This window comes from Dipodomys merriami, unplaced genomic scaffold (genome assembly GCF_024711535.1).
Source record: "Dipodomys merriami isolate MVZ:Mamm:240054 unplaced genomic scaffold, mDipMer1.0.p SCAF_51, whole genome shotgun sequence".
NCBI lineage: Eukaryota > Metazoa > Chordata > Mammalia > Rodentia > Heteromyidae > Dipodomys > Dipodomys merriami.
The window spans coordinates 9,359,275-9,371,806 of NW_027206080.1; the positions used below are offsets into that span (position 1 = coordinate 9,359,275).

The 12,532-nt window shown below is 43.3% G+C and overlaps 2 protein-coding genes across 3 annotated transcripts in view; one reads left to right on the forward strand and one right to left on the reverse strand.

Moving 5' to 3' along the window:
- Yme1l1 (YME1 like 1 ATPase) overlaps nucleotides 1–2,600 on the reverse strand; it is a 41,193-nt gene extending 38,593 nt beyond the window's left edge. The window contains exon 1 of one of the 2 annotated variants that reach the window (XM_069998273.1): nucleotides 2,266–2,600. In XM_069998273.1, coding sequence (XP_069854374.1) covers nucleotides 2,266–2,295 — 30 coding nt within the window. In that variant the 5' untranslated portion in view covers nucleotides 2,296–2,600. Of the gene's footprint in view, nucleotides 1–1,672; nucleotides 1,842–2,265 lie in introns of those variants that run through there. The other variant, XM_069998272.1, reaches the window with a different exon arrangement.
- Nucleotides 2,601–2,782: 182 nt separating this feature from the next.
- The window catches only part of Mastl (microtubule associated serine/threonine kinase like), a 44,223-nt gene continuing 34,473 nt past the window's right edge, over nucleotides 2,783–12,532 (forward strand). The window contains exons 1-3 of the mRNA XM_069998321.1: nucleotides 2,783–2,987; nucleotides 8,045–8,182; nucleotides 11,297–11,436. Of these exons, the coding sequence (XP_069854422.1) occupies nucleotides 2,805–2,987; nucleotides 8,045–8,182; nucleotides 11,297–11,436 (461 nt within the window). The 5' untranslated portion in view covers nucleotides 2,783–2,804. The remainder of the gene's footprint in view (nucleotides 2,988–8,044; nucleotides 8,183–11,296; nucleotides 11,437–12,532) is intronic.

Genomic DNA, 12,532 nt, shown 5'->3' on the forward strand with positions numbered 1-12,532 from the left:
ATTACTGAATACTGTACTATGACCAAAAAAAAAAAAAAAAAAGATGACTCACATTTATAATTCTGTTCCTAAAGGAGGCTGAGATACAAGGACTATGGTTCAAAGCCAGTCCTCACAAAAAATCCACTGGGTGCCAGTGGAAGCTGAGATCTAAAGACCATGGTTTGAAGCCAACCTGGCCCGGACAGTCTATGAGACTCTTGTCTCCAATTAACTGCCAGAAAAATGGAAGTGGTGCTGTGGCTCAAAGTGGAAGAGCACTAGTTTTAAGTGAAAGAGCTCAGGGACAGTGTCCAGGCCCTGAGTTCAAGTCCCATGACCAACCCCCCCATCACCAAAAAAAAAAATCCTAGGGAATCTTACTAGCAAAAAGCCAAAACTGGATACATAGTTCAAGTGGGAGTGTGCCAGCTGTGGCTGAAAAGGCCAAGCAAGACCAAAAGGTCCTGAGATTAAACCCAGTACCAAAAAAGTCAAACTAAGTAACATAATTTTATATGTGTATATATATATATATATATATATTTTTTTTTTTTTTTTTTTTTTTTTTTTTTTTTGGTTGGTCGTGGGGCTTGAACTCTGGGTTTGGGTGCTATCTCTCAGCTCTTCAGCTCAAGGTGAGTGCTCTATCACTTGAGTCACAGTGCCACTCCGGGTTTTCTAGTGGTTTATTAAAGAGTCTTACAGGCTTTCTTGCCTGGGCTGGCTTTGAACTGTGATCCTCAGATCTCAGCCTCCTGAGTAGCTAGGATTACAGTCATGAGCCACCAGAGCCCGGCTCAAGAAGCTGAAGGTGATTTAAATTTGAACTTTCTCAAGACCAATCTTCTCTTAGAAGAAAGGGAGGGAAGGCCTACCATCTAGTCTGGTAGGGTGGTGCAGTGCTATAACCCCATCCTGCAATCCCAGTACTCACAGGCTGAGTCAAGAGTATCAGGAACTCAAGACCACTGGGACTACCATTGCAAGAGGTTTGTCTTAAAAGAAAAAAAAATGCCATAAAAAAGATTTTTTAAAATGAATCAAGAATAAAATATTGTCACAAGCGATTCTCAAGAGAATGGGTAATTTATCAAAACTCCCTGGAACCATTTTCCTCTGCTCTATCTTTTGCTTTACAAAACAATGGGGGTGGGGCTGGATCAAGATTATAACTACAAGAAGTGAACGACAACAAATAAATAAGTAAAAGTATATGCGTATACTTACATGTATTATCATTTTAATCGATTTGGGCCAAAAATAAAAAAAATCACAGTGATTACTCCAGTTATATGGCATGTTCGGTTAAAAGGTAGGGGGAGGGAGCTGTGGGAGATGTTTTTGAAAAACCAAACAGATGGAAGGATGTAAAGAACATTATATCCGTGCTGTATACATCACCCCCCTCCCCTCCGCAACCCCTAACCCAGAATGTCCAACCCTGAACAAAGCAGCAGAAATCACACTCCATCAACCCGGTGAGCCACGGGCTCCATCACCCAGACTTCACGCCCCGGCCCCGGATGCTTGGTGGTCGGCCCTTTACGTCCCCGGCCCCACTGGGGCCTCGGGTCTCCCACTGGGTTCTCCGCTTCCCACAGAGGTGCACTTCGGAACCGACCCCACCCAGTCAGCTAGAAAACAAGACCCGGGCAGGGTCGCAGGAAAAGGGACGGAAGGCCGGGCTCACCTGGGGCTGCACGGTGCTCGACAGGGAAAACATCTCCTCCGGAGCCTCAGCAGCCTCGCCCGCCTCGCCGAAACTATCCCAGTGTCCTCGGCCGGCAGGGAGGCGCTGAGCCCTCCGGCTTGATCCTTCTTTTCTCCCCTCCCGTTTCCCCCCCCTCACTCCTCCCAGAAATGCAAGATGGCCTCCCCTATGGCTGCTACGACGACCGTGACCCGGAAGTCAAAGGCTCTCACGCAACAGTACTTCCGGGGCAAGTGAACGCCCACATCCACTTGTCAGCGCTCCAAGTTGTAGCGCTCTCACGTTTCTGCTGAGTCCCCAAAACACACTGGATAGAGTTTTGGGGTTGTTTTGTAGTTGTTTTTTTTTCTTTTTAAGCTTTTAAAGAGGATCGACATTCACCCCGTCGAGCCTTCTAGAACTTCCCCAACCAATCTGTGCTCCAACTAATCCTTTGGCTAATGTGGCTTTTTTTTTTTTAAACTACAATTTATTACTCTTCGTCCTTATAATGAACTGGAAATCCTCAGGGATCCTAGTCTGATTCAGGCAAATTACATGCTTTGATAAGTTAAGAGTACAGGGCCAGCCACCTGCTTCCTGCTCATCCAGCTTCTCCACATTCTGTGACGACAGCAGCTTCCAAACCGCACCTTTGGCCATTGCTCTACCGAACAGTCCAAACTGGTTTACAACTCTTGCGGGGGTGGGAGATCGCGAAGGGAAGAAAAATATTCAGGTCTTGACTGGGACAAGTTCCCATCAGACTCATTTGGAAGCTGGGAGGTTCTTTACAAATCTCGTGATTCAGATTTTAAGTCCCTTTTCTCCTGAGCCACGAACTGTTTGCAGTCCCTCCCTCATCACGACAGATGTCAATGGAGAGCCAGAAGAGAGCTCGAGATGTTCCAGGGGCTCGAGGCCACACTCACACAGGCCGGGTCCTCTAGCATCTACTTAAGGGAGGCGGAATGGGGCGGGGCTTCGCGCGGTGCGTAGCGCGGTGACGCCACGGACGGCGCGCGTTGGGGGGGCGGAGCCTCGCTTTGAACCCTGTTGGCGGGAGCTGCCACCGGGTGAGGCACCTTGGCCGCCTGGGGCTTGCTTCGGTGGGTCAGGTAGCTGTCCTTCCATGGAGCCTGCGGCGGGGGACGAGGAGAATGGAGGAGGCGCGGCGAGTGAGCACTCGGTGAATAGGATCCCAGTCCCAAGACCTCCCTCCATTGAGGAATTCACCATAGTGAAACCCATTAGCCGTGGCGCTTTCGGGAAAGTGTATCTGGGGCAGAAAGGCGGCAAGCTGTACGCAGTGAAGGTAGGAAGTGTGGAAGTAAACAAAGACGGGGCCTTGACCCCGCTTCCTGCGCGCCGACGGCGGCAGGTGCCCGGGCTGAGGTCAGCCCACACCGCACTCACCTCGAAGGGGCCCGGCAGCCCTCTGCTACGCGACCACCCAGACCACCCAGCGAATGCTCCGGCGGGGACTGTGGGGGAATTTGTGTTTCTTTGATTGGTTTCGTTTTTGGAGCAGGGTCTGGTCCTGTCGTGCAGAACACCCTCCTGGGTCAGCCTCGCGAGTGCTGGGATTTCGGGGCTGGAGCCACCACGCCCGGTTGGTTAGGAAATCTTTTCAATTAGTCATAGCTGCTCGTTGTCTGCATCTTCTGGGTCCTTTTTACTAGTTCAGACTTTTGCCAGGATTAAGTATGTGTTTGTAATAGCTGTTTCTAATTATATGTTACTTCTACCCATCTGATAAGAGATTAATATCTGAACTCTTGTCCAACAACAACAACAAAATCTAATTAAACAAACTTTCTTGGTGCCTGGCTGTAATCCTAACATTTCCTGAAGATGGCAAGTTCAAGATCAAGGCAAGCCTTTTTTCCATAGTGAGATTTTGCCTCAATAAAAAGAAGTAACCATTTTTTTTCTATTCAAACTTTTCTCGTGGTACTTAAATTGCCCATATATTTAAAGAGTAAGCTGAAATATGTCCTAAATCAAGAATTTGTCCATGCAACAGTTTATGTCATTCTAAATACTTTCCACACTTATTTCAAACAGTTTTGCGCACTCGGTTTTCATCCACTCCCAAGGTTGTAAATGACCCAGTTTTCAGCAACGTGTGTATATGATAAAGGAAAGGCATGGTCTACAGGGCATCTAGCGTGCACCTCCAAATTATACTTGCCTCATTGTAAACAATCTTCTATATTAAGTGCCTAAACTCGGAATCTCCATTTAACAGAAAAAACATCATCTCATCCTTCAAGGAAGATGAGTCGTTTTTCTTACTCTAATTATTATAGCTCATAACTCGTCCTACCAATTCTGTCTCTTAAGACATTTTTTGGGGGTGTTTTTTTGCCAGGCCTTGGGCTTGATCTCAAGGCCTGGGCACTGTTCTGAGCTTCTTTTGCAAAAGGCTAGCACTCTACCACTTGAGGCACAGCACTACTTCTGGCTTTTTCTGTTTTTATGGTGCCAAGGAATCAAACCCAGGGCTTCATGCATGCTAAGCAAGCACTCTATCACTAAGGAACATTCCCAGCCCTCTTACATTTTTATTCCTGCCTTTCCATTTCTAAGTCATTACCCAAGCTGAGGCTTTCATTTTATTTATTTACCATTCAATAGCTTTTAGTAAAGTAGTTCTGTAACTATCACCACAATCCAGTTTTTAATTTTATTTATTATTTACTTAAAATTCAGTGGCTTTTAGTAAATTGAATAGTTTTGTAACTATCACCACAATCTAACCTTAAGAATATTCATCCGGGTGCCGGTAGCTCACACCTGTAATCCTAGCTACTCAGGAGGCTGAGATCTGAGAATCATGGTTCAAAGCCAGCCCAGGCAGGAAAGGCTGTGAGACTCCTATCTCCAATAAACCACTAGAAAACCAGAAGTGGCGCTGTAGGTCAAGTGGTAGAGTGTTTGCCTTGAGCTGAAGAACGCAGGGACAGCACCCAAGCCCAGAGTTCAAGCCCCACGACTGACAAAAAAAAAAAAAAAGAATATTCACTGCCCAGGGCTAGGAAGGTGGCTCAGCTGTAGAGTGCTTGCCTTGCATGCATGAGGCCCTGGATTCAATTCCTCAGCACTACATAAACAGAAAAGGGCGGAAGTAGCACTGTGGCTCAAGTGGTAGAGTGCTAGCCTTGAGCTGAAGAGCTCAGGGACAGCGCCCAGGCCTAGAGTTCAAGCCCCAAGACTAACCAAAAAAAAAAAAAAAAAAAAAACGAATATCTACTGTCCTAAAAGGACATTTCCTTCCATCTACAGTGATTTCCTGCCTTCATATATCAGCCACAAGGAAGCACTAATCTGTAGTTTCTGCCTCTCCACATGTTTCTTTTAGGGTGATTTCACATTTAAGTGGAATCATACAATATGTGGTCTTTCGCCTCTTTTTTTTTTTTGGCCAGTATTGGGGCTTGAACAAAAGGCCTGGGCACTGTCCTTGAGCTTCTTTTGCTCAAGGTTAGCACTCTACCACTTAAGCCACAGCACCAACTCTGGCTTTTTTCTTTTTCTGTATGTGGTACTGAAGACTCGAAACCAGGGCTTCATGCATGTTAGACAAGCATTCTACCACTAAGCCACATTCCCAGCCCCCCCACCCTTTTTTTGTTTCTTGAGATTCATCAGGACTTGTTTTCATATTTTTTTCCTTTGTTTTTTTGGTTTTTGGTTTTTTGGGGTTTTTTGGTCATGGGGCCTGAACTCTAGGCCTGGGCGCTGTCCCTCAGCTCTTCAGCTCAAGATTAGCGCTCTACCACTTAAGCCACAGTGCCACTCAGGCTTTTTCTGCTTATGTGGTGCTGAGGAATCGAACCCAGGGCCTCATGAATGCAAGGCAAACACTCTACCACTGAGCCACTTTCCCAGCCCCCTTGTTTTCATATTTAGTCTAATGGAACTGTTACCTTTGTGTAAAGGGGAAGGGAGTGGTATTTGGGCTTTGACTCTGGAACTGGCCTCTGTCCTTGAGCCTCCTTTGCTCAAAGCCAGCACTCTACAACTTGAACCACAGCTTCATTTATGGAGATAAGGACTTTACCTGTCAGGGCTGGCTTCAAACCAAAGTCCTCAGATCTTAGCCTCTTGAGTAGCTGGGATCACTAGCTTTGGAATTGTTACCTTTATTTTTTATTCATTAGGTAGGCTATGACATGCAAGCTAAAGTCCAGGTGCCTTGGGAAAGGAATCATACTTGCAAAATGTGGATATAGAGCTCCACTGTATTTTGTGCATACTCTTTGTTGTAGTAACACCAGAAGACTAGTCTTCCAAAGCTGTGTATTTTCCTGCCTCTAAGATTTTATTTCTGTTGGTTTCTTCCTGTTTTTCTTCCACTTCTCTGCTTCTTATCCATTTTACTTTGTATAAAGTTTTATCTTATCTTCCCTTCTCTGATCTTTCACAACTCAACCCATTGAAATTGTTACTTCCTAATCAGGGAGAAACAAAAATCTTGTTCACAATGTTTTTTCTTCATCAGTCCTTGAAATGAAAATAACGATTAATTTGTTCAGTCAATATTTCAGGACCTTAGGTTACATTGATGAACAAAACAAGCATATCCTCACAGAGATAAGTATTATCACATTGCTGGCATGCTTTTATCAATTCCCTTCTCTTTTCTTTTTGTTTATGGTGTTGGGGATCCAGTCTAAAGCCACTGTCATGCTTGGCAAATGCTCAGCCTCTCAGTTTTCAAATGAAAGAACTAAGACTCCATTTATCTTGTTATTAATGGTTTTAAAGTATTGTAATAAATGTCTTTTCTTCTTGTAATAGTTTTGAGAATGGATCCCAATTTTACTGAATATTCATTTTAGTGCTTCAACATTAATGTAGGTTATAGTTTTGTTTTTGGACCAGTTATCTTAAACTTGAAAACCATAAGACAGCATTTGAGACTATTTCAGTAGTTCTGATCATTCTTAAGAAAGGCAAACAAGCTGGAGTTGGTGGCTCACACCTGTAATCCTAGCTGCTCTAGAGGTTTCAAGGATTAAAGCCCGTCTGGGTAGACAAATCCATGAGATTCTTACCTCCAATTAACCAGTTAAAAAAAAAAAAAGCTGGAAGTGTAGCCATAACTCAAATGGTAGAACACCAGCCTAGAGAAAAAAAAAAAAAAAAGCAAGAGCACCAGAGCCTGAGTACACACACACACACACACACACACACACACACACACACAAAACACACACACACACACACACACAAAACACACACACACACACACACACACACACGAAGGGAAAAACAGACGACAGACTTCCAATATTTTGATTTTATTTCTATTCAACAAATAATTATACGTTAAAATGTGTATGAGTTAATATAGTGTAGGTAATGTTAACATATTAATGATATGTAATTACAGATGTTACATGATGAGTAATATTTGAAAACTGTAATATATTAATAAAATTCATGATTACACACACACACACACACACACACACACACACACACATATTGTAGTAATGGTCTTTGACCTCAGGACTTCGTAATTGCTTGGAGGTGCTTTACCAATTGAGCCAAACTCTCTGATCTCTTGCTTTATCTTCTTGGATAAGATCTCATATTTTTGCCCAGAGATGCATGGACCTCCCACATAATTCAGATGACAAGCTTGCATCACAAGTCTCAGCAATGAGATCTTGATGACTTTTTTCCTCAGGGTTGACCTGAATCTATGATCCTCCCAATCTCTGCCTCTTGAATAGGTAGAGTGGATTACAGGTATGAGCCACTATGTCCAACTTTCTCTTCTTTTGTCCCAGGTTCAGAGGTTGGGGTAGAGGGTAGACTATTAAGAACAGTACTTCGCCTAGTGCCTCTTGGCTCACGTCTGTAATCCTAGCTATTCAGAAGGCTAAGAACTGAGATTGTGGTTCAAAGTCAGCCTGGCAGGAAAGTCCCTGAGACTCTTATCACCAATTAACGACTAGAAAACTGGAAGTGGTGCTGTGGCTCAAATGGTAGAGCACTTGCCTTGAGCTGAAGAGCTCAGGGACAGTACCCAGGCCCAGCGTTCAAGCTCCATACCAGACAAAACTAGATTAAAAAAATTAAAAAGAAACTTGGCAGATCAGTCAGGGAACATTTGTTTAATTCCTTTTCCTTTTCAAAATAGATGCAATACTTAATATCAAGTGTCTTGAAGGTAATATTTTCTTATTTTTGTTTGTTTTACCATCTCAGCTTTTTTTCTAGCATTTTCCTCTAGGGTGAGATCAAAATGATAACTATGTTTTCTCATTCTTGGTATTTTAATGATGGCAACCTTGAGTGCTAAGAACATTTTGTAAAATAACATAAATGTGTCTTTTGTCATATTATCTATTACAGGTTGTTAAAAAGGCAGACATGATCAACAAAAATATGACTCATCAGGTACAAGCAGAAAGAGATGCGCTAGCACTTAGCAAAAGTCCTTTCATTGTCCACTTGTATTATTCATTGCAATCAGCAAACAATGTCTATTTGGTGAGTAAATCTTAATCTTTCTGTTAGGTTTTTAAAAAGAGGTAGTCGAGTAAGAACAGCAGCAGCACGCACGTGGTATTCAGGTAAGGGGTAGGTTTATTCAGTAGACCTGCTGGGACCAGGCAAGGTTGGCACTCCACGTGGCTGGGAAAGGCCTGGGAATGAGAGAGCTGGGAAAGAGAGAAAAGAGAGAGGAGAGAGCTAGAGCAGAGAGAAAGCAGAGAGAGCTAGAAAAGAGCTGCAAGAGAGCATCTGGGCCTGCTCTAGGCCTTATCTAGGGTGTGGGCAGAGAAGGGTGTGGCCAAATCAAATTCAGATGTGACTTCAGCTGCTGCAGATGCAGATGTGACCTCTTCCAGGTGTCCCAGTTGCCTAGGTAACGCAGGTACTGGGTGGAGACTTTGCTGCAAGGAGGGTGGAGTCTGCTCTTCCAGGAGCAGACCTTATACTTTCTTTTTTTTTTGGGGGGGGGGGGTGGGTCCGGTCATAGGGCCTGAACTCTGGGCCTGGGCGCTGTCCCTCAGCTCTTCAGCTCAAGGCTAGCACTCTACTTCTTGAGCCACAGCGCCACTTCCGACTTTTTTCTTTTTTTTCTTTTTTTTTTTTTTTTTTGGGTCCGGTTGTGGGGCCTGAACTCTGGGCCTGGGCGCTGTCCCTCAGCTCTTTTAGCTCAAGGCTAGCGCTCTACCACTTGAGCCACAGCGCCACTTCCGGCTTTTTTCTTTTTGCTTATGTGGTGCTGGGGAATCAAACCCAGGGCCTCATGCATGCAAGGTAAGCGCTCTACCACTGAGCCACCTCCCCAGCCCCCGACTTTTTTCTTATGTGGTACTAAGGAATTGAACCCAGGGCCTCATGCATGCAAGGCAAGCTCTCTACCACTGAGCCACCTTCCCAACCCCAAATCTTTTTTTTTTTTTTTTTTTTTTGCCAGTTGTGGGGCCTAAACTCTGGGCCTGGGCGCTGTCCCTCAGCTCTTCAGCTCAAGGCTAGTGCTCTACCACTTGAGCCACAGCACCACTTGCGGCTTTTTCTGAATATGTGGTGCTGAGGAATCGAACCCAGGGCCTCATGCATGCAAGGCAAGCACTCTACCACTGAGCCACCTTCCCAGCCCCCCAGCCCCAAATCTTAACCTTTCTTTAGTAATCAGTGAATGCAGTGATTAAAGAGCACTGTATCTAGGTGTACTTGTATTTGGATTCCAGATCTAACACTCAGGAGCTTTATGATCAGTGCAGTTTAGCTTATTATATTATTAGAGTTCTGCAAAGGAAAATTACCAATACAATGTATGTTTGTACATATGTATACGGGCATAGAAAGAGATCTATTTGTAAGGAACCTGCTCACTAGATTATGGAGGCTTGCATGTCTGAAATCTGCAAGGTAGCTTGGTGATCCAGAGACTCATGAAAGGTTGACATTGCAGCTTCCCCAGGCAGTATGGAGGCAGACCACCCTCTACCTTTGGGGACTTTCAGTCTTCTTTCCCTCTTAACAGCCTTTTTTTTTTTTTTTTTTAAGTTCATGTGCTTTATTGTTACTATAAAGGTGATGAACCCAGGGATTAAGTGAGTCAGGTAATCAGTACATTTCCTTTCATACAGTGTCTTCTGTTCCCTCACACTCACCCAGTCCCTCCCTTTCATCTTGACTCTTAACTGCTTTTAACTAAATAATCAAGAGCTACTAGAATTAAGGGAGGTGGGGGCGGGGGAGCGTCAAATGAACTTTGTCAAAGTCTACAGATTTAAATGTTAAACTCTAAAGTATTCTAAAGAATATTTTAGGTGTATTATAAAAATGATTCTTAAGCTATAAACTCTTCTGGTACCTGAAGATTTAGTTCATTGCCAATCTTGCAATAAGCCTTCCTAAATTGATGCTAAATGTAATGTAGATTTAATGAGGGAGCAGTAAAGAAAGTAGATAGGTTTCCATAGGCAGAGATAAGCACTTTTCCTCTAGCCACTCTCTGCCCCTGCATTAAACAAATTGAAGAAAAGTAAGGGATTTGTTTTGTTTTTGTTTAACAAACAAAAGTTAAGCCAGGCAGCTATAATAATAGGCGTGAGCCACCAGAGCTCAGCCTTTGACTCCTTTATTTTTATTTTTATTTTTTGGGGGGGTCCAGTAGTGGGGCCTGAGCTCTGGGCCTGGGCGCTGTTCCTCAGCTCTTCAGCTCAAGGCTAGTGCTCTACCACTTGAGCCACAGCACCACTTCCGGCTTTTTTCGTTTTGTTTAATAGGATGCTGAGGAATCGAACCCAGGGCCTTAGGCATGCAAGACAAGCCCTCTACCACTGAGCCACCTTCTCAGCCCCGACTCCTTCTCTTTAAAAAGCAGCATATAGCTGGGTGCCAGCTGGGTGCTGGTGGCTCACACCTGTAATCCTAGCTACTCAAGAGGCTGAGATCTGAGGATGGAGGTTCAAAGCCAGCCCGGGGAAGGAAAGTCTAGACTCTTATCTCCAATTAAGCACTCGAAAAACCGAAGTGGTGAAAATTGGAAGTGGTGCTGTGGCTCAAGCGCTCGCCTTGAGCTGAATTGCGCAGGGACAGCGCCCAAGCTCAAGCCCTCTGTACAGCTTCAAGCTCCACAACTGACCAAAAAAACCAAACAAACAAAATTTTAAATGAATGGTAAAATGTGATCATAGTGTATATACTATAATTTTACCTATTTTTTTCCTCTTAATGGTAACATACTTTTAGATGTCATCATAGAATTCCATCAATTAACCTGGGTCGGTGGCTCATGCCCATAATGCTAGCTACTCAGGAGCCTGAGATCTAAGGATCCAAGTTCAAAGCCAGTCCAGGCAGGAAAAACTGTGAGAATCTCATCTCCAGTAAGCCACTAGAAAACCGGAAGTGGCGCTGAGACTAAAGCGGTAGAGGACTGGCCCTGACCTCAGGGACAGCGCCCAAGCCACCAGCGCCCGGCATTCAAGCCCCTGACCCTCCAAAAAAAGGCCATCAATTTAATCATAAGAAGGAAAAAATAAATTATTTGTTACGCTAAAAATATGTAACTAATGTTACATTTTAATGACTACATTTTAAGGTATTGATGATTTTATTTAACAATATTAAATTCCTTTTTGATAGGTAATGGAATATCTTATTGGTGGAGATGTCAAGTCTCTCCTACATATATATGGTTATTTTGATGAAGAGATGGCTGTGAAATATATTTCTGAAGTAGCACTAGCTCTAGATTACCTACACAGACATGGAATTATCCACAGGTAAAGCCTGGCTTTTCTCCAAGTTATCACTTAAAAATGCTCTTAATCAAATATATGTCTTAATTCTTTGACTCCCAATGAATTGTAATACACACTTACCCATTTCCAGGTTATCTAAAATTTGGTAGTAGCTTATGTGAGTTGAAAATTTTTGATAATTCTTGTGCATGTAAATATATATGAATGTATGTATTGTGCTGGTTCTAGGGCTTTAACTCAGAGCCTCTTACTCTCATTTGCCTTTATATTCCCTACTCAATGCTGGTGCTGTAGCACTTGAGCCACAGCTCTACTTTGTGTTTTGCTGGTTAATTAAAGAGTTTAACAAACTTGGCTGCCTCAGCTAGCTTTGAACCTAGATCCTCAGATCTCAGCCTCCTGAGTGGCTATGTTTACAGGTGTGTCTCCAGCACCCAGCCTTCCAGTATTTTTTTTTTTTTTTGGTCCGGTCGTGGGGCCTGAACTCTGGATCTGGGCGCTGTCCCTCAGCTCTTCAGCTCAAGGCTAGCGCTCTACCACTTGAGCCATAGTGCCACTTCCAGCTTTTTCTGCTTATGTGATGCTGAGGAATCGAACCCAGGGCCTGAGGCATGCAAGGCAAGCGCTCTACCACTGAGCTACCTTCCCAGCCCGCCTTCCAGTATTTTTAAAATGTGTTGCTTTGAACATTAATATGCATTATAATATGAAGTTAATCTCTACAATAAAATGCCATAATATGAAATAAATATTATATAATATATTAAAATATAATATGAAATATACTATCTACTCTGCCATCATAGTCCTAGCTGATATATACTCTTTCCCTTTATGTAAGGAAAGGGTAAGTGGCTCTTACCTGTTAAAGTTTAATTAGATCTTCTTTTACAGATAAGTAATTTTAAACTGGCTTGAGACTTAATTTTTTTCCTATTCATGTTTACTTACTTTAATTGAAGTGCTAAAAAATAATGCAAAAGATAATGTAGTATTAAATCATTTAACTTTTTTGTACATCCTTCTATACAAATAATGTTTTCCTTTGAGAGGGTTTTTTGGCACTTTTCATAGCTAACAATGGGTTTTTATAAATAAGTTATGGTTCATTTGTCTC